Genomic DNA, 27,768 nt, shown 5'->3' on the forward strand with positions numbered 1-27,768 from the left:
TGACAGACCAATGGTTTATTCCAAAGGGGAAAGCCCAAGCTGGATGTCTCCCTCCCCAACCCTTGCAAGCTGGCCCATCCTTCCAGAGCCCCCATAGGCCTGGGGCTGTTGAGACGGGAGATGTCCCCACCGTGCTGCTCCTGGTTTTGTCTCCTCTCCAATCCCTGAGCACCCTGATATGCAACATGGGGGGTAATCAGAAGGAGGAGGTAGCCTCTGATGGGGCAATGGCTGAGGGTGGGGGCAGTGTGTAAGGCACCCTTTGCGGTCAGCCCAGCCACACTCTCCATCGTCAGAGAGAATGCCAAATTATAGACTGCATGAAATTCTGTAGGCAAATGGTATAGTGGCTGGTTAATGGTAGCTAGGCCAGTAGCTATTTTCATGTGTGGATTATATCGTGTTAGGGGAATTCTTTATCCCAGCAGAGGGAAGAGAGGAATATCTTGGCTAAGGTCATCCTGCCAGTCAGGAAAAGCCACCCTCCAGGGACCACAGACTCAAAGTGGCTGTGGTGGAGACCCACTGCCTGGCTAGGGTGATGTCAAGACACTGAAAGGTTTCCATCTGCAGTGGCCAAGGGCTGCCGGTTCTGCCATGCTGGGCATTGATAGGTAGGATCAGAGAGAGCATGTAGGGCCAGTCCTCTGGGAAGCAGGAGGTGGGCCATGTGAATGGGAGATGGGTGGCTGTGCTGTCCAGGCACCTGCTGACAACATTGGGGGATGGGGCCTTGGAGAGAAAGGTCTATAGGCCTAGAGACAGCAGGGCGTGGGCGGGAGAGGCAGGCTGATACCATGCGGGTACTCACTGCTAGCCCCCAGATCCAGCCCGAGAGGAGGAGGGTGGTGGGTTAGGGCAGGCCCCACCTATCTCACCCCTGTGATGGGGTGGCCACTGAGCACAGGAACAATGGTGACCATCTGAGGTCACAAGGCAGGAAAGAAGTCTGAATGGAGTGTGGCCAGTGGGGAAGTTGGAGAGGCCAGAACTGCCCCCAAGAGGCTGGCAGAGGGCTGCAGAGGGCAGGTGCAGGACCAGGCTCCCTCCCACCCAGATAAGCACAGTAGCTTAGAAGGCAAGAGCAGCAGGGTCAGAAGGAAGAGCAGGGGTGTGGCGCCTCGTTCCTTCCTCCAGGAGCTCATGGGGCTTCGTTGGACCCAATTCCATTGCCTTTGTTGACGTAGAATGGCCGGTAGTGAGACTGTGGGGGAAACAAGAGTGGTCAGCGAGGCCAGACGACAGATGAGCCCACTAGCTAGACCCACCCTACCCTAACCTGCCTCAGGAGGCAGCAGTGATCCAAGCTCCGACAATTCCAGGGGCCTTTTGGCCTAATCTGCAAGATCTACCTACCCTGTGATCAGGGGCTGGTCCCTAATGTCAGGATCTCCAGGTTGGATCCTAATTAGAGTCCATTCCCATAGTTAGTGGGTGACCTTGGACCTCAACCCCCCATCACACTGGTCAAAATTTCTCTCCACAGCTCGGGAGGTTCCTCCAGTGCCACCACAGCTACTATTTATATAGCACTTTCTACTCCTCAGAACTTCACAGCACTGTGCCGAGGGCTGTATGTGGACACACTCATTTAATTTTTACAACCACCCAATTAAATAGATTACTATTATCATGTTTATTTTATAGTTGAAGGCACAACTATAAAACCCAGGCACAGAGAGGCTAGGCAACTTACCCAAGGTCACTCAGCTGGTAAGCAAGGAGCCGGAATCCAAGCCCCAGCGCACTGCCTGCAAAACCCCACCCCCAGCTGCCAGTTCTCAGCATCACTTCTCTTACGGCGAGGGCTTCCAGGATTTTCTTCGGCTCTCTCTGCATAAATTTCCCTTACAGAAGGGCTGCAGAGAGGGTAAAGAACTGCCCCAGCCCAACACGGTCCCAGGCTCCCCACAGCCCTTTGCCTCTCTCGTCCTGTTCCTCCTCCCCCAGCCATTGGTACAGGGAGCATCTCCGGAGAGAGAGCCCAGTGACAGCTCTCCCAGCCTTCTCCATGTATCGTATCTCCCAGTAATTTCATGAAATCAGCATGCCCCACCCTGCCCAGATCACTTCATCAGGGCCCTGAGGAGGCAGCCCTCCGGGATGGAGTGGAAGAGCACAGCTTAGCTGCTGCTCACCCATGCAAGCACCGTCAGCCCCCGGAGGGTCTCAGGAAGATGATTTGTCCCTGAGCTGGGTCAGAGGCTGAGCCCACCCCCATGCCCTGCGGATCCCAATACAGGAGACATCATTTGCCCCTCACACACACACCTCAAGGGTGCACTGCCCTTGGCCCTGTCTCTCACGGAACTGACACCTCCTGGTCAGCTCCTTGCCTATGTCTGGTCCACAGCAGGACTTGTGGGCCTGAGGGATGCTCAGACCTTGCTTAAACCACCTATTAAACAAAGGAAGAAACTGAGACCCAGGGAAGGGAAAGAACAGCTACTCACTGGCAGAGCAGAGCCTGGGCCAGGTCTCCTGACCCCCAGGGGCCAGCCTGGACCCCAAGCAATTAATAGGGCAAAGTGAATAGATTTGGAAATGGCTGAAGCCTTTCTTTGAGGAAGACTGGGTCAATAATATGGGTTGCAGGTCAATGAATGGCATTGTCTGGTTAAAAGCCTGGAGTGGTAGGTGGGCATCAGGGCAAAATGCTCTCCTCATCCTCCCTTCCCCTCCCTGGCTTGAGGTCACAGCACATACGGCAGTTGGAAGAGCTGGGAAATCATCCTAATTATGGATGGGAAAACTGAGGCACAAAGGAATCATTTTTCCTCATGCAAAGTCACACAGCAAGTCAATGAGACAGCTGGGGCCAGCCCCCAGGGAAATTGATTCCCAGCTCAGCCTCTCTGCACCCCAGCACCTGTCTCCACTCTCCCAGTGCTGGGTGCTTGCTGGACACCAAAACCTTGCTCTGCCAGGGGCCTCAAAGTGCTGATGAGCCTTCTCTTCAGGACCCCAGGCTCTGAGAGGGTGGAAAAGTATGTAGTAGGGAGGGGAAGGACTGAGTCTAGAACAGAAACCTTCTTTTTTCTCCCCATATCTGTTTTCTGCAGTCCTGCTGTTGCAATGCCCCTGGGTCCAGCTCCAAATTACACACACGATCACTTAGCTCCCATCGCCAGCAATTAAAGATTCTGTCCAATTAGACCATCCCCAGCCATTCCTTGTGGTCCAGGGCAAATCACCCCTCCTGCTCTGATCTCCAATTGCAAGGACAGCAAGAGCCAAGGGCTCCGGCCCTGGTTCCAGCAGAGCTCCTGATGCCACCCACATGCCATGGCAGCTGGCCGACTCCTGTAGCAGGGCCTAGAATGGACCTTCAGGAGCAAGGCATTCAGGCATATGGGGGCTCTGCATGTGAACTACAGTCCCCGATCACTGAGGTCTCAGTCAGGGTCACATATGCCAGATCTAATGGGCACTGGGGATCATCTCAGTCCCCACATAATAAAAAGCAAGAAAGAGTCTCAGAGAGGGTATCTAACTCATCTAGGACCCCACAGTCAGCAGGTGGCCTGGACCCCAAAGTCATGCTTCCCTGTCATGCTGCTCTTCTGATATGCCTGGCCTCGGGTCATTAGATATTGACCCTAAATATATCTATTCCCAACTCTCCAGCCTCTCCCGCCCCTACACTATCACCCCAATGGCCTCTATGCTGTCAGAACTGGAGAACTGCCCCCGGGGAGGTGGGACCCATCTCTAGGAGGAGGCCTGTCCTCCCGCTGGGCTGTTTTACAATCCCAGAGCTAGCAGAACCCAAGCTGTCATTCCACTAGCATAGGCATCCAACAAGCATTTGCCAAATAAAAAAACCAAGGCTGCCCACTTTATAGATCAGAAAACTGAGGTCCAGACAGTGTGTGCTTAGCTAGTCCCCTGCCCATTAGCCCCGGGTCTCTACTACCCTCTGCTGTGCACAGGTATTCAGGCCACTGCTGCCTCCTTCTCTTCCACCCCATGGCCCAGAGAAGTCCTCCCACAGGCCCTGGAACCTATTGCCTCCAGGGAGCCCCCTTCAGTGCCCAGGTCTCTGGACATGCCCAGGCCCTCCCGCAGCACTTCCCTTACCAGCATAGTCTGCTTGCCAGATTTCCAAGTCTGGGGCTGGGCCTTGGGGCTTTGGCTCCGCATGAGGGAGGGATAGCCTGGGAAGACAAGAGATTCAGGTCAAAGGGAGCAGCGCTGGTGGTCAGGGGACCCCGGGGCTGGAGCAGCACAGCTGCCTTCTCCAAAGTGACCACCAAGCATCATCCAGCCCATTACCAAATGCAGCCGCCTGAAGACGCGTGCAGCAGCCAGGGTGCCGCAACCAAAAATCCTGGGGAGGCTGGCCAAAGGGAGGAGGCAGCAAAGCAGGTAGAAGGAGGAGGAGCCGGCCAGGTGGGCTGGACCAGGCAGCAGGGGAGTGTTGCCCCCACATCCAGCGCAGCATCACGCTGCTCTGCAGGAATTTCCACTCACCCACCCTAGAGGTGTACACCACGGGCCCTCCCCTTCCCAGAGCCCAGGAGCGCCACACATAAGCATGGCCTGCCAGAGTTTCCCAGCAGGAGGCGCTCACTTGGACTCCCCTGTGCTGTTTGGACGATGCTTTCCATTCACGGAGCCCCACTTGTGCCAAGCACTGTGGAAGGGACTTTGCAGATGTCTCCTTGCTGAGCCTGGCCCCTGTATCTATGAGCTCAGCAGTTTGCCTGAGTTGCACAGCTTATAAGCAGCAGTCAGGATTCCAAACCAGGTGCTGGGGAGCACCGCAGGCAGGCGGGGGACAGAGTGCCGGAAATCCAAAACCCAAGTTCAGGTTTTTTCTCCCCGGCTCTGTGACCCCTCCCCTGTTTCACTAGCCAGAGACTAGGGCCTAGAGAGGGGCAGGAATTTGTCATTGTGGCCGCCACCCACAGTTAGGATGGCAAGCCTGAGAGGCCTGGAGCAGGTGCGCTCTCTGAGCTTGGTTGCAAAGATGCTAGTCTAAGGCGGGGCCACTCTGACTCCCTCCGCCTCAGCCCAGACAAACCTGAAAGGAGCTCTGGTTCACAGCATAGGGAAGGCACTCTCAGTGTCAGCCATCAGCCTGCAGGGATGCCTGGGAAGACACAGGCCATGACCTGGATGCTGAGGCCCTCAAGAAATAAGCAGGGTCTGTCCTGGGCCAGATCTCTGTCCAGTGAGAGGCTGCGGTCTGTCTTGGGAAAGCCCCTGTCCTGCCCTGCTCTAAGCGAGGATGAGCAGGTCAGGCTCATGATGAGCACTGCCAGGCTGCCAGTTGGGATGGCCCTTCCCAGGTGGCACTGAGCAAGGAGGAGGGGGAGGAGACAGAGCAAAGAACCTGGGTCTCTTCCTGCATCTGAGGTGGGGGCAGCCTTGGAAAGGGGGGTTCCAGGGATCCTGAGTGGAGATTAAGAGGAATAATTCAGGCCTCATCTCTCAGTTCCCAGAAAGAAAATCCCATGCCAGCCATGAGAGAGGGGAGAATGGAAACAGGGGTGGGGTCAGGGTGGCCCAAGACACCCGCCTTGTGCAGCAGGCAGAAGTCCAGATAGAGAGTGTGCTGGGGTGGCAGGTGGGGCATGCATCCCTCTCCAGGGAGCTCTGGGGAGAAGGGACCGGCACACCCTAGAAGTGGCAGACAGCCCCCCATGTCCCACCTGTCCCACTATGGGAGAGAAAAGGGGAGGGATGGAAAATGGGCAGGTACCGGGATTATTTTTAGACAGCCCACTGCGACCCAGTGGTTTGGAAAACTCTGCAGTGGCCTGTCCCAAGGTGGTGAACTGATAGGGGGTTTTCCCAGTGCCTGCTGGGAGAGAGAGAGGCATTAGTGGCAGAGTGCTGGTCCCAGAGGGGCCAAAAGGACCCACACCTCATTCTGGGGGCTGCTCTGAATCACACCTGAGGGCGGCCACCTCCCCTGCCAGGTGCTCTGTGGTCCAGACTTGAGCAGAGAGCAGAAAGGCGCCTGCTAGAAGCCAAACAGGCCAAGGCAAGTCCTGGAGCTCCCCAGGCCTGGATCACGGATCCTAGCCAGCTCCTGCAGGCTAGGACCCTCCACCCATAGTCCTGTCTCCTCCATCTTGCCGGCAGCTCCAAGAATCCCTGTCCTGGGTATAGTATAGGACCCTGGGCTGGAAGGGACAGTTGAGTGATGAGGCCTCAGAGGCCACTGCTCAGGGGTCTCTCTGCCCTGCATAGCCCCTTTCCCTCTCCTGAGCCCACCCAATCTGCTGATCTTGACTTCCAGGCCAGATGTTTGGGGTGCCAGAAGAGAGACAGGGTTACTCCCACCACAGCCAGTAGAGCTGTCCCTGGGATCTTTCAGGAGATACATGAGGGTTTGGGGCCCATAACTGGGGTCTGGTTCAAGCCTGCCCCCTCGGGATGCCCCCAGCCCCAGGGGACAGGAGGCATCAACCACTCTGCCTTGTCAGAGTGCTGGGGAGCACTGCAGGCAGGCGGGGGGCAGAGTGCAGGAAAAGAGGATCAGTCCTGGGGGGACTAAGGGTTGTCTGGTCCTGCCTTTCCCAAAGGGGCGCCTGCAGGATTGGCCCTGCAGGATTGGCTCTGCAGGATGCTGGCAGGTGCTCCGTGGCCACAGGACCCTAGAGCCAGCCAACGCTGAGAGTGAAATAAACTCTGCAATAGGAGAAGCAGCATCCTGAGGATCAGAGAGGTCGGGTGCAGGGTGTATGGCCTGTCCCCCCGTCCTGACCACTGAGAGCTGTTGTTGCGGCGTGTAGTTAGAGACTAGAGAGCGCTGAAACAAGCCCTGGCAGACGCTGATGTGGCCCAGCCCCCACCCCTGCCCTCATTTTCAGCAAAGACCATGGCGGCAGCTCCCGGGCTCTCAAGCCAGGCCTCTCTCCTCCACGAGGTGAGGGAGGAACTAGCAGCTCAGGGAAGAGACCTAAGCAGGGCTTGGGAGGTGTAAGGCAGCTGCGGAGGAAAGCAGGGGCCAGGGTGGGCAAGCTCACCTTTCAGGGAGAAGGAGGAGCTGCCTTGGACGACGGGCAGGTCATTGTCGGAGCTCTGAATGCTGGAGGAGTACTCCCAGACCCGGGAGGTGTAGTTACCTGGCAGGGCAAAGAAGGGATGTCAGGCTGCCACAGCTGGGAGTGGGAGAGGAGGCAGGACCAGCACACAGCCAGGTCTATGACTCTTCAGCCGCTGGCCACAACTTAAGCCAGGATGCCACTGTGTGATCCCAGTGACGCCTCACCCCCATCCTTCTGCCACCAAAGCTATCTTTCTAAAATATAAAGCATAGTCTGGTCCCTGCCCCACCTAAAGGCCACTGTCCTCAGAATAAGGGGCAAAGTCCCAAGAGCAGCCCACAGCCCTGTCGTGAGTTGCTTCCCCCAACCCCCGCCACCCACCCACCATCTCCCACTTCTTGACTTTGCCTCTGCCCTCCCTCCACCACTGGACATTCAAACCAGGCTAAGCCTTAGTATCTGAGACACTCCAGCTTCTCTCCTGCCCCAGGCTGTGTGCCCAGATCCCGTCCTCTGCCTAGGACACTTCTGCTCCCCACCTTTGGCGATTCATGGGTGGGGTCTCCAAGTGCCAGCTTGCATGGCACCTCCCCAATGTCTGCATGTGCCTCAGCCCCATCCCCACATCATCCTGCACCCCCTACCCTCTGGGTGGCAACTGCATGTTCGATTGTCTGTCTCCCGCAGTGAGCTCACATGAACTGGGAATGTGCCTGTCTGGCCCCTGCATCACACCTGGCGCCTGGCACAGAGCCTGGTTCCTGGAAGGTGCTCATTGTATGGCTGATGGATAGAATGCATGAACCAACGAACAAATAAATACAAACACATCCTAAAACTTGGGTACAAGACACTTGATAGTTGCCAAGCTGAATAGGCTAACACATGCCCATGGGCAGGCATGTCCCGTAGTCCAGAGGAGAAGGCAGTGGAAAGGGGGTGGGAGGAGCAGCCAGGACACTCAGAGGGCACTGGAGTGGGGGGCTTAGAGCCCCCATGGGTGATGCACACTTCTCCAGCACCACACCCCCACCTGCCGGGCTTGAAGCATCAGTAGCCTCCCTAGTGAAGCTCACCCCTTAGCTGCCTGTGGGGAGGGCTGAGAGCTGACTTTTGGGCTCAGGGGTCAGAGATGGCTGGGATTGGCCACCTGCCTCAGTGCAAAGCCCTCCCACAGGGATCCCAGGCAGCTTCTGCAGCAAGGCCTCAGTGAGCACGTCCAGCCAGGGCTCCGTAAGGCCAGACACCTTGCCCTTCTGTTCACTCACGCCTTTAGTCTCTCTCTCAACAACTGCTTCCTGACCCCCTCCTACTTTTGAGCCCTGGGGCTATAGCAGTGAACAGAACAGACACAGCTCTGTCCTCAAGGTGCCCACTACTGCATATGTGGAGGAGGGGGTGCCGCTGGTCACGGCTGTGAATCCAGTGCTGGATGTAGACGCCCAGGCATTGCTCTGGTGCCCCTGACCCTCCAGTCTCCATGGGTCTTGCCCTCACTGAAGAGTCCTCCAGTGCTATGTCTGGGGTGGGGGCAGACCCAGTCCCCTCCCTCCCCATGCATGGCTGACATGTGACCAGGAGCCCCTAGGACAGAACCAGGGCCTGCCAGAACCAGGTCTCATTGAGTGCATGGCCCTGCCCTTCAGCAAATGGTCCCTTCAGAGCACGGGGCAGAGGGAGACCCTGAACTTAGCAGCTCCCCCTGGGGAAGCCACGTCCCCACCCCCATTTCATCTTATCTGGGTCTTAAGGTGCTGCTCGCTCGCCTCACGGCCTGGAGCTTCAGGGCCAGCCCCATTTCCTGCCATGCCTTCCTTTCCAGTCACAGCCAAGCTGACAACTAACCACTGTACATGACTTTTCACTGCAGAAGTACACGACTCAGTAGAGATTCTCTTTGGGTCCTCGTGCCCTCATACTTGCTGGGGGGGTTGCCCACACTTAAGCCCAAGTGGCAGCTCAGCCCCAGTTTTCCCGAGATCCTTCCTCAGGGATCAGAAGAGCACACAGACTCAGGGATCTCCAGGGATGCCGAGATTCCTGGCTGGTTTTCCTCCAGTCTAACTAACAGTGCCCCCCCCCACCCCCCACCACCACACAGACACACATACACGCTTTAAGCTCGGTAAGTAGGACCCCTCCCTACCCATGCCTGGACCCTCCACCCATCCTAGCTTCCCACATTCATCTCACACTGGGGTCCCAGCCCCGTGGCCCCGACCCCACCTCTACACCCCTCCTGCCTGCACAGTCCCACATGAACTCTGTGCACCTTCGAGCTGAGCCACCACCTACCTTTGGTGCCATAGAGATTGTTGAAATTCTTCTGGGTGGTCTCCTTGGTGAAGCGGCCGGGAGACGAGGGCTGGTATGATGTCCGGGCCCCACCTATGAAGCAGATGAAGGGGGCTGTCATTGCAGAAAACAGTCTCATGCAGGACTGCTTGCCCCCAAAAAGTTGCCCAGGTGCCCATCACAGGCCCTGGATTCTACCATTGAGAGAGGTCCTTTGGGTCTGACATAAGTCAATCAACTAATTTATCACCCAAATTGGCATGCTTCTGAGAGTAGAAGGGCTCTGTTAGTAACCGTGCAGACAGCATCAGCATAAACTTGGAGAGGCCATGGCAACCGCGGGGGCAGAAGCAGTAGGCTCTCAGCCACGTGAGGGTGGAGCCTCCTGGAGGTGACCTGATGAGCCAGGAACACCTCCCAGGGGCCCACCGGGGCTGCTGCTTCCCGGGAGATCAGAGCCTCACTTCACAAGCGCTTTCCTTCCCGCACACCTGGGCTCTCACAATAGCCTTGTGAGGAAGCAGCGGGAACTGATACCCCCACCGATACCCAGCTGAAAACAATGAGCTCCCCATGTGTATTCTAGTCCTCTGTTACTTCTGTGCCTCCCCACCTGACCCTCAGATGACACCACACCCCCAGTTCCGGCCCTGTAAGCCTTTGTGCCTGTGGTCCCTGATGCCCTCTGCCCTTTGCAGTCATGCTCCCTCTACTGAGCACAGGTTCCTGGAAACCCACCCCTCCTGGGAAGGAGTCACAGCCACTGTCAATCCCACTGACCTCAAAGCTCCCAGACTCAGGACCCAGTCCCTTTAGGGGCCTTATTTCTTTCATCTCCTTGGTGACTCCTTCGTGTCCTCCCCCCACCCCCACCCTGAGCCTGGGAGCTGCCAGAGGGCAGATTTCCTGTCCCTCCTGTCCTCGGCACAGGCTACCCACAGTGCTTGGGCAGGGATGCCGGGGGAACCTGTTTCTTCCATCACAGACATCATAGACTGACTTACGGCAACAGAGCTGGGAAGTCTCCCAGCATGTGAGCACAACCTCCCCTCTCTTCAGATATGGGTACTGAGGCCTGCCCAAGATCCCCCAGGCCCTAGGCCCTCGGGGTGGCATCATAGTGGGGCTACTGTTCCCTCCACCCCCTCCCACAGCCTGCAGGAGGCTCACACTGGGCCCTCAGTCTCCTACAGAGCAGAAGAGACCCACAGGAGCCTGTCAGGGCACTCGATGGCACCCCAGGGCCTGGTCCATGGATGGAAGGGAGAGACAGGAGGGACAGGGCCGGGGTGAGGCCAGGTAGGGGTTCTGAGGAGAGGGGTGCTGGGGCAGGCTGGTTAGAACAGCTTATCCTCTCCCAGAACTTGCCCAAAAGCAGAGCACCCCGGGCAGGGAGGAGGCAGGCTGGCCGGCTGGGGCCTGGCCCACACCAGGAATGTCAGAGGAGGGACAGCCCAACAACCAAGAAGCCCAGGGGTTGTTTTCAAACTGGGTGGGGCAGCACAGGTGCTTTTCTGTTGAGCTCATCTCTCCAAATCCCCCAAGCCTCTCCCATTGTGTGTGTGTGTGTGTGTGTGTGTGTGTGTGTGTGTGTGTGTAAGACGTGTGTGAATTACTGATTAGCTCCCGGAGGCTTCCCCCTCCCCAGCCCCTATGCCTTACCCACGTCTCCCTCCTCCCCCAGCCTCCCTCTCCCACATGCACAGGCACACATCCTCATGGTCCGAGGGCCGGCACACCCACCCTTATGTAACGGGTATCGCTGTGGTTTGTTGCTGGCGCCCAAGAATGTGAGAGGCCACCACAGGGCAAGGACAGGCAGGCACTGGTCTGTGCTAGGCCGGCACCTTGCAGGCTAGGACTGTCCAGGGCCTGGGAGGGAGGGCCAAGGGGGCCAGGGTGCAGAGCCAGGAAACTCAGAAGAGGAGGGACCACTCTCCCTGCCTAGGGTCCTGGGGTTGGCAGCCATCTCACAGGGCTCAGCCCCTATGAAACCTGAGCCAAAGCAAAACACAGCAACGGCCTGGCAGAAGGGAGCCCAGGAGACCTCCGGAAGGAAAGAGAAGCAGAGGTGTGGGCTGGAAGTGAGAAGGCAAGGAGGGCAAAGAGCGGTTGCCTGTGTGGCCAGGGAGGAATGCCTCTGAGGAGCTGGCACCAGGTAACTTCTCATTCGAACCAGGACACTTCTGAGAGCTAACGCAGACCTGTTCATCATCACGTCAGGACAACACATAGATGCCAGGACTTTCCCAGGCAAACTGGACATGCCATCACCCCCACTCAGAAGGAACCTGGCTGAGAGTCACTGCACGGACTTTGGGGGCCCCTGGGCAGCAGGAGAGACACTGGGTCTGGGGTAAGGGGCTCCCTCTTACCTTTGGGTGTCAGGTACATGGAGTATCTCTTCATGGTGTCCGGTGCACTCCACTCACCCCCGAAGCTGTTCGTGTAGTTGTTCATATAGCGATGGTCACCACCTAGGAAGGAGAGGGTCGGTTCAGCAGAGGAACCAGGTGGGAAGGAGGAGCCAGCCCACTGGGGACTTTTGGGGCTCAGATGAGTCACCCCATAGCCCTTCCCCTATCTCCCAGGGAGAGCCAAGTTTCCCCAACCTCAGAGAATATGACGCCCTGCCCAGCATTCACTCAATTCCTGAGTTCTTGGTGGAGAAGGTGTCTGCAAAGAGCCATCCACCCTCTTGGACTGAGCCCTCGTGAATAAGATTGTGTGCACAACACACAGTGGTATTTCTTCCTTTAAATGCCATACTCACTGCTGCCTTTGCACTTCTCATTTCCCTTCCTCCTCACTGAAGGGGATGAGGTCCCAATGTTGGCCTCTATGGCCCAGGGATCCAGGCAGTGGAGTGAGCTGCTATGGCAGGGGCCACTCACCTGCAGACCCCCTAACTCAAACAGATCTGCTCCTCGACACTTGACTTCCCTCAGCCACCTCCACCCCATTCCTTTCTCTTTCGACTTCCCCGTGTTCTACTTTCCCTGTCCTTCCCTCTCTCTCCTGAGCAAGAAGAGGAATGTGCCTGAGACACTCATTCTTCATCTTCATCACCTGCGCCTATCAGTGTTCTGGTGCACAGCAGATACTCAAAGAATAAACAAATGCCCTCCTAGGCGTTAGCCCATCCCTGTGCCCCACAGAGTCCAGGATGAAGTGGCCTGGTGTCTCTTAGCGCAGGGGACTTTGAGGGTGTGGACGAGTCCCTGGTCTGGTGGGCAGGCTGGCATCGGGGAGGAGTGGATGGTCACTTCACTGTCTGACTCACCGGCCACCACCTCCTAGAGCAGACACACTCCCAGCATCCACACAGCAGCCACACGAAAAAACAACATAGAGGCAGAGGAGCCGCCCCCATGGCCCCAGGCACAGGTGTGGGCCACTGAATCAGCAGTGCCCATCCCTGCTCCTGCTTGCCACCTCGCCACACACCTCGTACAGGACGCAGGGCCACACCTGTACAGAGCCAGCATTGTGACCTAGAAATGGGACAGTGAGCGGCCAGGAGCCTGAACAGTTTCTGTAAGGCTCACCCCACCCCAGTCTAGGCCATGCCCCCAGGCCTGGCCGGACCTCACCAGAGGGGCTCCCCTGCCGAGTTTGTACCCCAGGGATGATGATTATCACACTCCTCAACCCCACTTCTGCAGCCACCGCCAGCCACAGCTTCTCAGATGAGAGGGCATGGGAGACTGAATAGGAGAGTGTTCAACCCCGCTGTACCCCCTACCGAGCTGTGCGCCCTTTGAAAGGATGCTTCTCCGAGCCTCAGCCTTCTCACCTGTAAAATGCAGTACACCCCGCAGGGAAAATAAGGTAATGTGCATGAGGAGCTCAGCGAAATGCCCGGCATCGAGGGAGCACTCAATCATTGTCAGCTGTCACCATCACCATTAGCATCATCACTATTGTCATTAGAAGGAGGATTTTGGGATCTGAGTGCCGTTTAAAGCCAAATGATTGTCTTGCTGAAATGGCTTATCTGTCCTTCGTGTGATTGAATGCCTTGCCATCGCCAAGGTGCACAAACGGCCTCCTGAACCCCAACCCTTCTGCACACTCATCCCCTTCACCCCCTTCTCCTCTTGCAAAGAATCATATGCTGTGTCTGGAGAGCAATCAGGGGTCCTTTCCTTTGGGGTATTCCCATCTAACAGTCATTAACAAGGCTGTACACTCAAGTCCCCATGCAATACCTGGGACACCAGGTGGGGCCTTGGGGAAAGTGCCTAGGCTTCAGGCCCTAAAGGGACTGGGTGGAAAAGGACTTGACGGTGTTGTTTCTCAGGTTCAGAGGTTTTCTGTGAGATGATTCAGTTGACCTCTGAGGGGACAGCATGACTCAGAAGAACAGCTGACTTCAAGGGAGCTGGTGAGTCACAGAGACACTGTGTCCCACCGTCCCCAGCCCAGCTGAACAGGCCAAGTCCAGCCTCTGGGCTCAGCACTGCTCAACATGGCCACGATGACAGGCAAGTCCTCCCTCCAGGCATGGCTGCAGTTCTAGGTCATGTCTGCTAGAGTCTGCAAAGCCACCAGCTTGGAATCTGGCCCATACTAGTGGCAGCATCCACACAGCTGCTGGGCTGGGCCCAGCAATTAGATGTAGATCTGAACGAAACCAGTCTCTGAGTTTGACGGACAACCCACAGACAGGAGGCATTTGTGGAGCCAGTGCCCAGGATGTCCCTGCTCTGGAGGTCTCTTGCTATAGTTGCATAACTTTGGCAGCAAGTTCAAAGGAGGAGGAGGGTTAGAATCCCTGTATCCTAGTCCAAACAGCCTGAGGAAGGGTGGGTGGGTGGGAACAATGAGAAGAAGCTCACTGGAGGCCAGCCCCTGTCAGGTAGCAGGAATTGATTTGGGAGAGAAAGGTCTATGGCCTTGGGGCCCAGCCACGAGAGGGGACCTACCGTTCTCCATATGGTTCCTCTCAATGAAGTTACGGCTCAGGTCCGCCTTGCACATCTTCTCAACGTGGCGCATGCATACATTGAGCAGGTCGTCCTTGAAGTTGCCTAGCGACTGTCCCAGGCCCTCCCCCTCCAGCAGGACATGATAGGTGGGCAGGGGTGGGGGGAGAGAGTAATTGCTCATCAATGCACCAAATTCCTACCAAGAAAGGAAAGAACCATTAACTGCCTGGGTCTTCATGAGCTATGAGGATGCTTCTCTGCCAGGGGCTCTTACAGTGCAGCTGGGGGTCTCAGTGCTGCAAGCCCCACTCTTCCTCACTGGATGTTTATTTCTCTGTAAGGTGAAAAGGTTCAACTAAAACCCACTGGATGCTAACATCCCTGATGGCACCAGCATTCAGATGTGTGACTCCACGACTCCCATCTCTAAAGTGGGTGCATCTGTTACCTCATAGAGTTTATGAGAGGAACACAAACTGCAAAGACTGGGAGTGAACGCACTAAAGAAATGCAAGGAATTACTATAGAATTTGGGGTCAGCCATGGTGGTCTGTCTTTCTTTCTTTCTTTCTTTCTTTCTTTCTTTCTTTCTTTCTTTCTTTCTTTCTCTCTTTCTCTCTTTCTCTCTTTCTTTCTTTCTTTCTTCTTTCTTTCTTTTTTGAGGTGAAGTCTCACTCTGTCACCCAGGCTGGATCTCAGCTCACTGCAACCTCCCTCCGTCTTTCGGGTTCCAGCAATTCTCCTGCCTCAGCCTCTCGAGTAGCTGGGATTACAGGTGTGTGCCACCATGCCTGGCTAATTTTTTTTTTTTTTTGTATTTTTAGTAGAGATGAGGTTTCATCATGTTGGCCAGGCTGGTCTTGAACTCCTGATCTCAGGTGATCCACCTGCCTTGGCCTCCCAAAGTGCTGGGATTACAGGCATGAGCCACTATGCCTGGCCCACAGCGGTATTTCTACCTTTACGTGCCGTGCTCAGTGCTGCCTTTGCACTTCTCATTTCCCTTCCTCCTCACCGAAGACTCTGTCCTCCCTCTCAAATCCTAACCAGCCTCCAAGACCCAGTTCAAACTCCACCTCCTCCACAAAGCTGTCTTAGCTTCCTCCAGCTCGCCTGCCCTTCTCTGAGCTTCTACAGGCACTTATCTCCTGAGCCATATGCTTTATCATTTAATTACACACTTTTCTATATTGTTCTCTAATTGTACACGTCTTATCTTCCCAGCTGGATTGCAGTTGCTTGGGGGCAGAAACCATGTCTTGTACTTCTCTGTTCGCCACAGCACCTAATAGAGTACTGCGCACGCAGCAGTATCCAAAACACTCTAGCAGATGGAAGGATGAATGGATGAATAGACAAACGGACTAGATCCAAGATAACAAATATGCAGCACTCCTACGCCACTCCTCCTCTACCCAATTCACTGATCTCAGAACTCTTTCCTACTGAGCCCAGAGCACTGCTAGCACATATCAAGTGAAGTTGGTAAAAGGTGATATTGGTGTGCCATCTTGAGAGTAGGTAAAGAAATGGATTGGATTAAAAAAATTAAACATAGAGAATGGCACTTGGATAGATGGATGAAAGGATGGATGGTTGGATGGCTGGATGGTGGATGAACGGATAGATGAATAGGTGGATAAGTGGATAGGTGGATGGATGGATGATGGAGGGGAGTCTCAAAAAGTAGATGGGGAAATCGAGGGCTTGAGTGACAGAGGAGTGGCTTGTTACCTGCAGAAACAACACAGAGTCGCTGATGCTGTGCAGCTGCTCCCGGCTCTGCTTGTCCTCATGCAGCACCTTGGCCCTCTCATCCAGAGCATCCACGATCACCTTCACTTGGTCCACAGCATCCTGCTCCCGCTGCTCCAGCGCAGCCCTCACTTCCTCCTTTTGCTTCTCCAGGTCTCGCACCAGGTCCCGGAAGTTCTGCTCCAGGATGGCCTTCTCATTGGTGGTGAAGCTCTGGAGGTCCAGAGTCAGGGAAGGGATTAGGCAGGGCTTTAGTTAGGGAAAGAAATCACCCTAGTTGGGTATGTCTTTAGGTTTCCAGCACAGGATCAGGGCATTCCCATTGCCCCAACCTGGCAAGCCTATTTGGCCAAGAATCCCATTCAAAGGCATCACTGAGGGATGCCACCTACTGACAGAGATAGCCAGGTTTGTTCACAGCCCACACTTCTTATCTACCTGTGGCTCCTTCCTCTTGGTGGGTTGATATGAGCCATCATTCCCTGTGGGCCCCAAAGTTCTCCCATGGGTCACAATATGCTCCCTGAAACCCTAACCAGAACAAAACATCATTCAGAAAATGAATGTACATGTAGAAATGTGTATTCAGAAAATGAATGTGTATACTGGCTGTGTATGTAGTCAGGGTCAAGAAGACAGTGATTTCAGATTGTGGTTTGCAATTACCCAAACCATGGCAGACATGCATTTAGCCACAAGGGCATAAGTAGAGAAGAAATGGTGTGTATTTGGTGGCTGGGGAGTCTGGTGGGCAGAACAGACATTGGAGGACATTGGAAGACACACTGGAGGAAAGTCTGGGGTCTTTACTTGCTGGGATAACATGAAATGGGCATTAGGTCACAGACAGGATCCCACCTGAGTGCCTGGCTCAGACTGAGAAGGTGAGTCGGTGAGAATGTCAGAGAAGGTGGGAGAAGCCAGAAGAAACACATTGGGATGTCTACGTGGGCCTGGGACTCAAATGGGAGCCAAGGCCTGCCTCTTTCCAGGCAGGCCAGGTGGGGTAAGGGAGCAGCAAGGTGAGCTTGGGGGCTGCTCACCTTGATGCGGTCCTTCTCCTTCTGCCACTTCTCAGCTTCATCCTCAATCTCAATGATCTTGAGCTGCAGCTGCTCCTTTTGCAGTGACAGCTCCGTCTGCAGGGAAAGAGCCAGGATTGGAGAAGTCAGGGGGAGGAGATGGAAGAGAACCAGAGAACCACGGAGCGGGTCCACTCAGGGGGCACACTCGCAGCCAGGGCTCATCACTCATCTGTTCAGCTCTTCATTCAGCAAACATTCATCAGGACCTCAGATATGCCAGGCTCCATGCCAGTCGCCAAGGATCTAGCAGTAAGTTAAATACCATCTTGCTGTATTCTCACGCCACTAGGGCTGGATATCCTAGCCATGTCTTTTTAAGGGCTAAATCTCTGCCTGTCTCCTCCACCCAGCATAGGCAGGAGGGAAACTCATTTACAGGGTGCTTGCCCCTTTCAGTGGACCTGGAGACATTGGGAAGAGAAAGGAAGGGGACCCAGCCCAGCTCAGCCCAGCCTAGCCCAGGGAGTGTCTCATGGCAGTAACAGTGTGCAGCGTTTCTATGGCATGACGTAGGGCTGTGTTGCAAGCAGCAGCCAGGGTTGCCGCCGGCGTGGACTCCGTCTGGGCAGGCACAGCTATAAAACCTGTTTATGGGAAAGGGAAGGCATTCTGCAATTTTGGCAAGACAGAGAATTTTACCCAGGGGTTCTGGGGAAGGAAAAGGCTAGACAGGAAGGCACTGCAGAGTGGAAGAAGAGGTTGTAGGGACTCCTGCTCAGGAAGAGGACACAGACTGTTGGGGTCTGGAGTGGTTTAGGAAGAGGTTGTATCAGTAGCGCACTGGGACATTAGCTTTCACTCCCATACTCACCTTTCATTTGGGGAAATGCCCTTCTCTGAAAAGCAGCCACAATAGAGACAAAAGGAGGTCATGAGGCTAAGGCCAATCCCATCCAGCCAAGCCTCTGTTCTGCTGGGCTGCCCTGTAGGACTCTCAAAGCCCCTTCTAGCATGGACAATAGCTGGATGATCTCCACCTGACAGAACAAAGCATCCAAGAGAGCCTTGGATTGCTCCAGATCTCCCTGCTACCGCTGGGTTTTGAATGCAGAGTCCCACCCCTTTCTCTGGCCATCTCCTTGAGGAGCCCAAAAGAATAGTCAAGGTGAGGAAGCCACAAACCTCTAGGAAGGGAAGTCCCATCAGCCAGGAGTCATGAGCACCCGGGCACATGCATCACCGCGTGGCACACCTTCTGAACGTCCCACCGGGCCAAGGGAGTGCTAACAGGGGACCTGCTGCAGGCACCGAGGGAAGTGGATCCAATGGCAGATAGAGCTTCCCTGGCTTTCCTGGAAAAGGCGCCCAGAGGGTGGGAAAGGCCTGGGGCAAGAGCCATGGAGCTTCCCAGAGAGTCCTTGAATCCCTGGCCTCCCCGCCCCCATCACCACATTCCTGGGCTCTCCAGGCAGGGAGATTCAGAGTTGTTCTCGGTAGCATTTGCCCCACCAGCAAAGGGCTGGAAATGCCATAGCATGGAAAATACCATCACCAGAGATGGAAAAGAGGACCTAAGTAGAGGAGGATGGAGATTTGGCCCCATCTCTGGAAAAAAGGCTGGAGAGAAGCCAGCAGTCACTAAATAAGGTGGTGAGAGAGTGGAAAACAAAGAAAGGAGGCCCACTGTAATGGCAGAAACTCGACCCTCACACTCTGACGATGCAGAGCCCAAGAGCCCAGGAAACACAGGCTGGCAGATCCCACAGCCCCAAAGGCCTCCGAGGGGGCTGGACCTGGCAAGCAGATCTGAGCTGTGAGGAAGAGTCCAAGAGAGTGAACTGGGGGTCTGTCCCAAGCACCTTTCTCATCCCTGGAGAACTCCTGAGCGAAGCCTGAGGTCGGGGAATAGCTGGAGACCCCCAACCTCCTGACCCAGCTCGGTGATGGAGGAGTTGGCACTTGGGTTCCTCACCCCACCTTACCACCCCCAGAACAAGGTCTGATGGAAAGGAAAGCAGAGAACAAAACACAATCCCTCCCACCATAGGCCAGGGCCCAGCGGTGGTAGAAGTCCTGTCTCAAATAGGAGATGGGCAGCCCTTCCATGAAATGAGCAATGGTGGGCTCAGAGGGAGCTCCCCGGAAGCACAGGACAGCAGGTGCCTCTGAAAGTTGCCTGGCTTCTCTGTGCCTCAGTAGCCCTGTCTGGTCCATGGGGGCAGGAAGAGGACCTGCCTCCCAGGGAAGCTGTGGGATGCCCTGGGATTGGGAGTGAAGCTCCCAGAAAGCATTTGGCAAAGCGTGAGCACCGTCTGAGCAATGGTTCCCATCATCACTATTGTGTGGGCACCTTCCGTGGACCAGGGGCCAGGCCGGGTGCTTTCACTCACACCATGCTCGGAGCAGTGTGTGCAGCATGGTGGGCAGGTGGGCCCGGCACTGGCAAGTGAGGAGCGCAGCAGATGTGGTCAGGTGAGGTGTTGGTGGTGTTCAGTGGTTAGGATAGTGTACGCTGTTGGGTTGGGATCCAGATGGAGTGTGTACACTGTCCAGACACAGAGTGAACAGTAGGGAGTGCACAGAGAGGCTGTCGAGGTCAAGACACTGGGCTGAATGCAAGATGGAAGCGTAGCTCGTGGATAATTGAAGATTGGAGGACACTGGTGGAAATGAGGGAGGACAAAAGGGGATGAGGGTGGACTAACCACCTGCAAGTGGAAGAAGGTCTGACCAGAGAAGGTGAAGGCCACGAGTTGAGTGCCTGGAGTGAGCAGAAGTGCACAGGGAGACCAGGTGAGGGCTGCATGCTTGGGGCTGCAGAGGAGGAAAGGTCTCCCCAGGTAAGCGTGGATTCATTGGCCAAGACAGACGAAGGAGATAGTGAGTTCAGGGATGCAGAATTCAATGGGGATTAGAACAAAGAAGTGTCTAGGCCAAGGGCAGGGAGAGGCCAGTCCCCCGGGAGTCCATCCTGGGTAAGGGAGCCAGGAAAGAGGGCAACAGGGCTAGTTGAGCACCGAGGGGTGGAGAGTAGAGCCAGAGGTGTTGGCGGATGATGTGGAAACCTGTGAGGGCAGAGTCAGAAGGGGAGACTGTCTGCAGCTGTGGGCAGAAGAGTCGGTCAGGGTGGAGGAGAGACGTGGCCTCCTATTTCTTTGGGGCACTGAAGAAGTCGGGCACAGGCTGGGAAGGGGCCTGGTTCCCACAGCATGTCTTGCAAGACCAGACCAGCAGGACACAGTGGGCTCTTGGAGTTCCCGTGGACTGGGAACTCTGTGCTGCTAGAACCGTCCTTTCTCACCTCTGGGATGAGTCCTACCCTGTCGGGAGAGGAGCATTTGGGGTGAGACCTAGGGATGCACCTCGTGTCTGTTCAGCTCTTGGCAATTTTTCCTGTATGGGAAGTAATATAACATGGGAAGGTTTAAAAGACGCTGGGCTCTCCTTCAACACTAGGAGAGGGAAGGAAGGCAGTGTTGATTACTGAGCATCTACTATGCGCCAGGACTTTTCTCCTTTAACCAGCAAAAGCCTCCTGTGGAGGTAAGTGGCATTATCCTCCCCACTTCACAGGTGTGAAAACCAAGGCCTATAAAGATTACACAGCTTGCCTGAGTTCTCACAGTTGGAAAGCGGTAAGGCCAAGCTGCAACAATAGGGCTCAGATTCTATTCTGTGCCTTAAGAGGCGCATCCAGAGGTGGTGGCACTAGGCTGTCCTGTGTGTCTTCTGTGGCATCGTCCTTCCCCTTCACTCCTGCTGACCTAAGCCCTCCCATGCTCTCTTCACCTCGCAGATGGTGCACTTTAGCAGTTCCACCTGTTTCCTCTTGCCCCCGCTTCCCTTCCAGTACCCTCCCCATTGTCCTCTGAGGCTGCAGCTTTCTCTCTCCCTGTCTCCCTCTCTCCCTCTTCCCTCAGAAAGTGGTTGAAGGCCCTGATGGCTGACAGGGCCTCTGATCCCCACAGTCCCGCCCTGCCCACGCCTCCCTCCTGACTTCCTACTCTCTGCTTCATTCCTCCCTGCCCAGGCCTGTCCCTAAATGACTCCTTTGTTCCCTTCTCCCACACCTGTCTGGTTGCCTCTTGCTCTCTGATGCCAGGAAGGGGCCCTGTATGGGCCACCTAGCCTTGAAATCCTTCAGCTTTGGGTGAGCAGAGGTTGTCCCGAGAGCAGACGGGTAGTGCGGCAGCTAGCAGTGCCTCAACCTGGACGTGGTCTTCAGATGGAGACACACCTGAGCACCCACCTGGATAGGTGTACCTGCACTGCCTCCAGGGAGGAGAGGACTGGCCATGATCTTCCCCTGGCCTGAATTCACTACATGGGCCGTCGGCTGTGACATTTGCCAAATGAGCCAGTTAATTGCCAAATTTGTACGCTCAGACAAATGGTAATTATCTGGATAAGAATCTGAAATGCTGGGTAGATTTCCCCATTTCCATCCAGACGTCAAACAGCCCAGGATCAGTTAGTCTGCTTGACTGAGATTTACTGCTCCTTTTGCTTCCTCACAGCCTCAGGTCAGGGGAGGGGTGAGATGGGGCAAGGAAGGTATCACCCTGGCCATCTCCAGGCCAAGAGTGGGGAAGAAGACAGAATGCCAGGCCCACAGAGTGTTAGCAGCCCCCTCAGCCTCCTCCTTCGCCTTGCAGATGGGGACGCAGGCACCGTGGGAACCTCCCCTCCCTGGGCCTTGGTTTCCTTGTGGTGAAATTGGACTAGATCTCTGATTCCCAACCCAGCTACACATTAGAATTCTCTAGGGAGACCTTTAAAATACCTCCTGGGCTAAGGCCTGGGAATCTGTGTTTCAACAATTCACCAGCTGATTCTGGTCTGGGGATTGCTGTTTGGGAGCCACTGGACTCGGTGATCTCAAGAAGACCCTTCCAATCCTACAGGAACAAAAAGGCTTAAAATAGTGGAGAGGAATCCCAGCTCTGCCGCTCTTGAGTGCTGTAACTTGTGTAAGTCTCTTGACGACTTTGACCTTGTTTCTTCATCTACAAGTAGGACATGCTGGGCCCGGCACTGGCACTCAGGTGTGTGCCACAGACACTGGGTTGTCTCCTGCCTGCCTGTCACTTTGCTCCCCTGCTTCCTGTCTCCAAGACTCTTTTATTTTGTTGTTTCCCCCTTAGCACCCAGAGAGGTCCCCCTACCTCCTTTCTCACCCACCCTGTCCCAGAGCAAGCATTCTCCCCCAAAGTCACCAAGGTCTCCAGGGAAAGTGGGCCCAGCCCCTCCAGGACACCCTGGCCTTTAGCCCGGCTCCCCTTCCCGAATCCCAAAGAGCTTTCCTGGGCAGACCGGCGCTGCTCAGAAACGCAAGGACCAGCGGCTGCCCATGCCCAGCAGCCAGTGGCTCAGCTTTTGTGTTAGAATTGGGCAACAAGACGAGAAACAAAGCCACAGATGTGGTGAGAGAACTGAACTGAACCAAATGGTGGGGTTGAGAGAGTGGAGGAGGCATGAGGCTGAGCCTCTCCAAAGCAATGCTCCTAGCTGAGTGACCTCCACGCATGCCTCGTCATGCTGCCACCCCAGAGCAGGCCAGACCTATGACAGGGCAGGGCCCCCCAAGAGCAGCCAGCCATCCACCCGGCAGGTCTTAACATCCTGGCCTGCTGAAGCTTGAGATAGGCAGAAGGAAGGACCATAAGACAGAAAGGGATGTATGTGTACATTTCAATCTCACCCACCTAACCTAGCCTGGGAAGTGTTCAGTGGCAGAGGGGAAGACAGGAGGACATGTATGAGGCCTATTGTGACATTTGGGGTGGAATTGGAAACATGCTGACCCAGGGACCACCAGAGGAAGGTGCTGTCATGTTGCCGCACCAAGTGATCTTTTTCTAACAGAGACTCTGCTCAGAGTCTGTAGGTAGAGCTGAGGCCCTGAAGATGGGCACCAACAGCCCTGGGTGTCATCTTAGCCTCACACAACCAAGTGAGGCAGGTCTGAGGCTATGTCACCTGGGTCTTCACCACTGGCCTGCAGAACAGGTTCTGAACAAGGCCGCTTGCAAAGAGCTATGTGTGGGCTGATGTTTGGGTCTGCAGGAGATGCCTCAAAAGGATGCCAGGACTGGCATGCTCATTCACTTTGGCCCATCTACCCACTAACCCCGCTCTGTGCCAATGTCCCCCACCTCTGACACTCCAGCACAGCCAGGCCGAGACAGCCCATGTGCCCAGCTCAGTCTCCTGGCTTCCTGGCTCCACTTCTCCCTGCCTAGCCCTATGCTGCAGGTGCACATGTGTGTGCACACACACACGCAGGCTACCTGAAGCTCCCACCATCACAGTCACTTTAGGGGACCAGGCATTTTCTCCTAAAGCACACATATCCCAATCCCATCTCCTTGGGGCCCTTTCCCTGAGGCACTCTCAAACCCTGGAAGAGGGCTTAGGGGGCTTCCTCCTCAAACAAGGACCTTGGACAGGCCCCTTCCTTCCTCTGTGCCTGTGTCCTTATTTGCAAGGTGAGGGAGGACACTAGGGGGGTTGCTAATACCTGTTGGCCTGGCATTCTGTCTACTACGGCTTGATGTTGACTTATAGCCACTCTGCGTAACTAGGCGGGTGCTCCCCAGTCCTGTTTGTGTGTATGAGCCCTGCCTCCTGACCTACATCATGAGCCCTCCCTCAAGAAAGAACTGTGAGTCCCTCAGCGGCCCCCATGCCAGAACCTGAACTCTGAACTCTGAGCTCCTGGCACATCCAGATAGGGCTGCCCAAGACCCTCCTGCCCACCAGAACCACCTTTTCCAGGGGTACCCAGGCTTAAGCAGAGATATCCTTGGTTCAGACCAAATTTGAGGCCAAACCCACATAGAAGATGATCAATAAGAACGTCCTTTGCTTGTAGTCGAGGTGGGAACCCGAACCCTCCGCCTTCTTGACACCTCTTTGCCCCCTCCTCATCCTGAGGCCTCAAAGATATTTCTAAGAATTCTAGGGCTCTGTGGGGTAATTTGAAAACCAACAATCTAGCCTCACCCCTTGGGAGACTGAGACTGAGAATGGAAAGGACTTATTTACAGCCTTATAGTTAGTTAGAGGCAAAAACTGGGACTGGAACTTGGTCACATTTCCTAAAACCTTGTTTGAGGCTCTGCAATTTCTCAGCTACTGTGATGAGGATGATTGCCTCTTGTTCTGTCTACTCCCAAGTAAACTCCCTAGAATGAGTTTCATGGCCCCTGTCCCATCTATATCTCCCAGTATGAAGTCTGAGGCCATGCTGGGGTTGGAAGATGGGGGAAGCTGGAAACATCTTCTTCCTGGGCCAAACGAGGCTTCTGGAAGGGATCTGTGAGTCTGTTCCCCTCTCTACCTCGGCCCTTTCTGTCCAGGGGTGTGGGTGAGAGATGAAGAGAGAGAATAATCAACCAGCTCCTCCTGGTCAGGAATGCTGGGCAGGAAGGAATCCTGTGCTGTCCAGATCTAAGGCATGCAGAAGCTCTTCAGGAAAGTGGAGTTCACTGCCGTGGAGGCCAGGAAGGTTTGCCCCAGGAAGGCCACCCACAGCAGGAAGCTGTGTACCTTAGGGAAGAGTGAGCCTCACATCTGTGGGGCAAAGGGCAGTGGCCACAGCTGGGCCCTTCGCCCAAATCACCTTCCCCAGATATGCTACATCCACAAGCCTGCACTTGCCTCTGCTCCTCCCAATAGAAGTACAGGCGCAGTCACATAGAACTCATGCAAACACACTTACGTATCACATATACGAATACATGCAAACATCTACAAAGGCACAAAAACACCCACGTGCACATAAAATAAACACATATACAGATGTCCCTCAACTTGTGATGGGGTTATTTACCAATAAACACATTGTAAGTTGAAAATGTGATAGGTCAAAAATGCTTTTAATACACCTAGCCTACCAAGCATCATAGCTTAACCTAGCTTACCTTAAACTTGTTCAGAGCACTTATATTAGCCGACAGTTTGGCAAAATCTTCTACTACAAAGCCTATTTTGTAATAAAGTGTTGGATTTTATGGAATACTGTACTGAAAGCATAGCACTTTCACGTCATCATAAATCAAACCATCCTAAGTCAGGGACTAGCTGTACGTGTACGCGCCATCCACACACAAACTCCAAACTTCCCCAACAGTGTCCGCCTGCAGGAATAGGTGTGTCCACACACAACCACACACACAAAACACAGGGCCCAGCTGGGAGAAGGATAAAGGAGGCTGTGGAGGAAGTCAAGAGACCAGCTGGGGATCAGCTAGAACAAGAAGCCACTGTGCGACAAATAAAAACTGCAAAGACAGCAGAAAGGACCTTTCAGTGGGCCCCAAAATTCTCTCCTTCTAGTATCTTTCCTCACCCACAACCCATTCCCCAGGGGCCAGTCTGACTCAGGTTGGAGGAATTATCTCTTCTTCAAAGCAAAAAAAAAAGGGAAGAAGAGGAAAAGTGAGAAGAAGAAGAAGAAAGAAGAAGAAGAAGAAGAAGGGGAAGGGGAAGAAAGAAGAAGAAGAAGAAGAGGAAGAAGAGGAAGAAGAGGAAGAAGAAGAAGAAGGAGAAGGAGAAGGAGAAGGAGAAGGAGAAGGAGGAGAAGGAGAAGGAGAAGGAGAAGGAGAAGGAGAAGGAGAAGGAGAAGGAGAAGGAGAAGGAGAAGGAGAAGGAGAAGAGAAGGAGAAGGAGAAGGAGAAGGAGAAGGAGAAGGAGAAGGAGAAGAAGAAGAAGAAGAAGAAGAAGAAGAAGAAGAAGAAGAAGAAGAAGAAGAAGAAGAAGAAGAAGAAGAAAGAAACACCTCAGCCAGGCACACAGTAGTGAGTTCTGTGCCGTTGGGTCATACTCTCTAACCTGACTTGAACTTATCCTATGACTTTGGTCAGGTCCCCAATCTTTTCTGAGTCTCCATCTGCTCATCGAGAAAATGTCCCTGTCTCCTGAGACCTTAGGGGATTGGGGAGCCACCTCTGATCCCCAGCTAGGATTAGGGGGGACAGGGGGCATGAGGGGAAAGAAATGTTTTCTAAAAGAGCCAAGGACGTAGAAACTTAAGCCCCAAACCCGAGGAAGCCCGAGTAGAGAAGGCGAAGGTCAGAGGGGTGGGGTGAGAGAGGAGAGGCCTGGAGGGGCAGGAGGGGCCCCAGCACTTACCTCCTTCTCGGCCTTGGCCTCCTCCACCGTCACGGTGCTATGATTCTTGTGCTCCTGGAACATGCAAAGGTAGCAGATGCAGGTCTGGTCAGTCTGGCAGAAGAGCTCCATCGTCTTGCCATGCACGGGACACTTGCGGGCCTCAAAGTCCCGGATGGGCTCGAGCAGCTGGTGGTCTCGGAAGGCGGCGCCCTCCAGGTGGGGCTTGAGATGCAGCTCGCAGAAGGAGGCCTGGCACACCAGGCAGGACTTGACCGCTTTCTGCTTGTTGCCGATGCAGGAGTCGCACAGCACCTCCTCGGAGCCGGACTTGGACCGTGAAAAAAGGCCCGTGTCGGCCCGGGGGTAGCTGTTCCGCCGGGTCTCCCCGGGCTCCATGATGGACACCGTGGGCTTCCGGGACTCCGAGAAAATGGACTTGCGCAGCTCGCCCTTTTCGGCAAAGGTAACGGGTGGCTTCTTGGCAGCCCCCAGCTGGAGCCCTGCATACGGCGACCTCTTGCCTTCCATAGAGTCCATGCTGAAGTAGTTGGAGTTCTTGTCGTCCCCGGACTCCACAAACTGGATGATGGGTCGCCGCCACTCATTGCCCGCAAACAGGGCGCTCCTACCTTCCCCTGGCTTCAGGGAGCTGCCCAGGCTCTTGCCCTCAGCTGCCTCCCCGCCATGCCCGTTGGTGGTCTTGGCATCCTTGCCGTCAGCCTTGGTGCCGTTCTCCAGGCTGCCATTGGGGCCAGACGGGCTCCGGACATCCCTGGCTTCTGGGCTCGACCCGTTGCTCCTGGAGGCATCTGCAGCTTCCATCGCAGGGTGCTTGGCTGAGCTGTTTCAGGCTTGCTGGGTTCAGGATAGGTGACCCTTCTGGCAGGCGTCTCGGCAGGGAGTGGGGCAGGCAACCACGGGGACTAGAGACACACCTGTGAGGAGGAGGAGGGGGAGGAGGCGGAAGAAGAGGAGGGGGAGGAGTGGAGGGGAGGAGCGGCAGGCACAAGCCTGACACAGCGGCCCAGGAGAAGCAGGCAGCCCCGCAGCCAGCAGAGCAGATAATTGCACAGGAACCACGCCCTGCACATTCATCCCTAACCTGATTTTTAAAAGAAGTGTTTTTTTCTCCCCCAGCTTAATTATTTTCCACAACTCAGCAACCAGTTGGGCTGCTTCCCTCTGACGCACTTGCTTCTCATCCGGGGAGCGGGGAGTCTCTGTCTTCACAGGTAGGCAGGCTTCACTGCGCCCAGAGGCCCCTGGGGCAGAAGGTGAGGTGTCTGCAAAAGCCTACGGGACACAGGGCTGTTAACTGGGTTACACAAGCCAAATAGCCTTGTAATTTGCAGGCTTGAGTTTCAGAGGAAAGATTGTCCACCCTGGGACTGTAACACTGCTTTTCACCTTAAGGGGGAAGGATGGGTTCTGTTTGATTTGGCTACTGAGTATTGAACCCTACTTGCCAACCTCCAGTCACTTTCCTAGGTATTGCATATATACGAGCTCATTCAGGCTTCCCTAAAACCTGTTCAGTTACCCCTTTTTAATAGATGAGAAAACAGGCTTTAAGAAGATAACTCGGTCGGGCGCGGTGGCTCACGCCTGTAATCCCAGCACTTTGGGAGGCCGAGGCGGGCGGAT

At 55.0% G+C, this 27,768-nt stretch overlaps 1 protein-coding gene across 1 annotated transcript; it reads right to left on the reverse strand.

Annotated features, from left to right (window-relative positions):
- Positions 1–27,027, reverse strand: TRIM29 (tripartite motif containing 29). The gene is made up of 9 exons (XM_032167710.2): positions 26,143–27,027; positions 17,026–17,121; positions 15,962–16,195; positions 14,225–14,423; positions 11,672–11,773; positions 9,297–9,389; positions 6,981–7,079; positions 4,081–4,157; positions 1–1,204 (listed from the first exon to the last, which is right to left on the reverse strand). The coding sequence occupies exons 1-9, from the start codon at positions 26,944–26,946 to the stop codon at positions 1,142–1,144; spliced, it is 1,767 nt and encodes a 588-aa protein (XP_032023601.1). The 5' UTR covers positions 26,947–27,027; the 3' UTR covers positions 1–1,141.
- Positions 27,028–27,768: the final 741 nt, after the last annotated feature.

This window comes from Hylobates moloch, unplaced genomic scaffold, assembly GCF_009828535.3.
Source record: "Hylobates moloch isolate HMO894 unplaced genomic scaffold, HMol_V3 SCAFFOLD_11, whole genome shotgun sequence".
In the NCBI taxonomy this organism is placed as follows: domain Eukaryota; kingdom Metazoa; phylum Chordata; class Mammalia; order Primates; family Hylobatidae; genus Hylobates; species Hylobates moloch.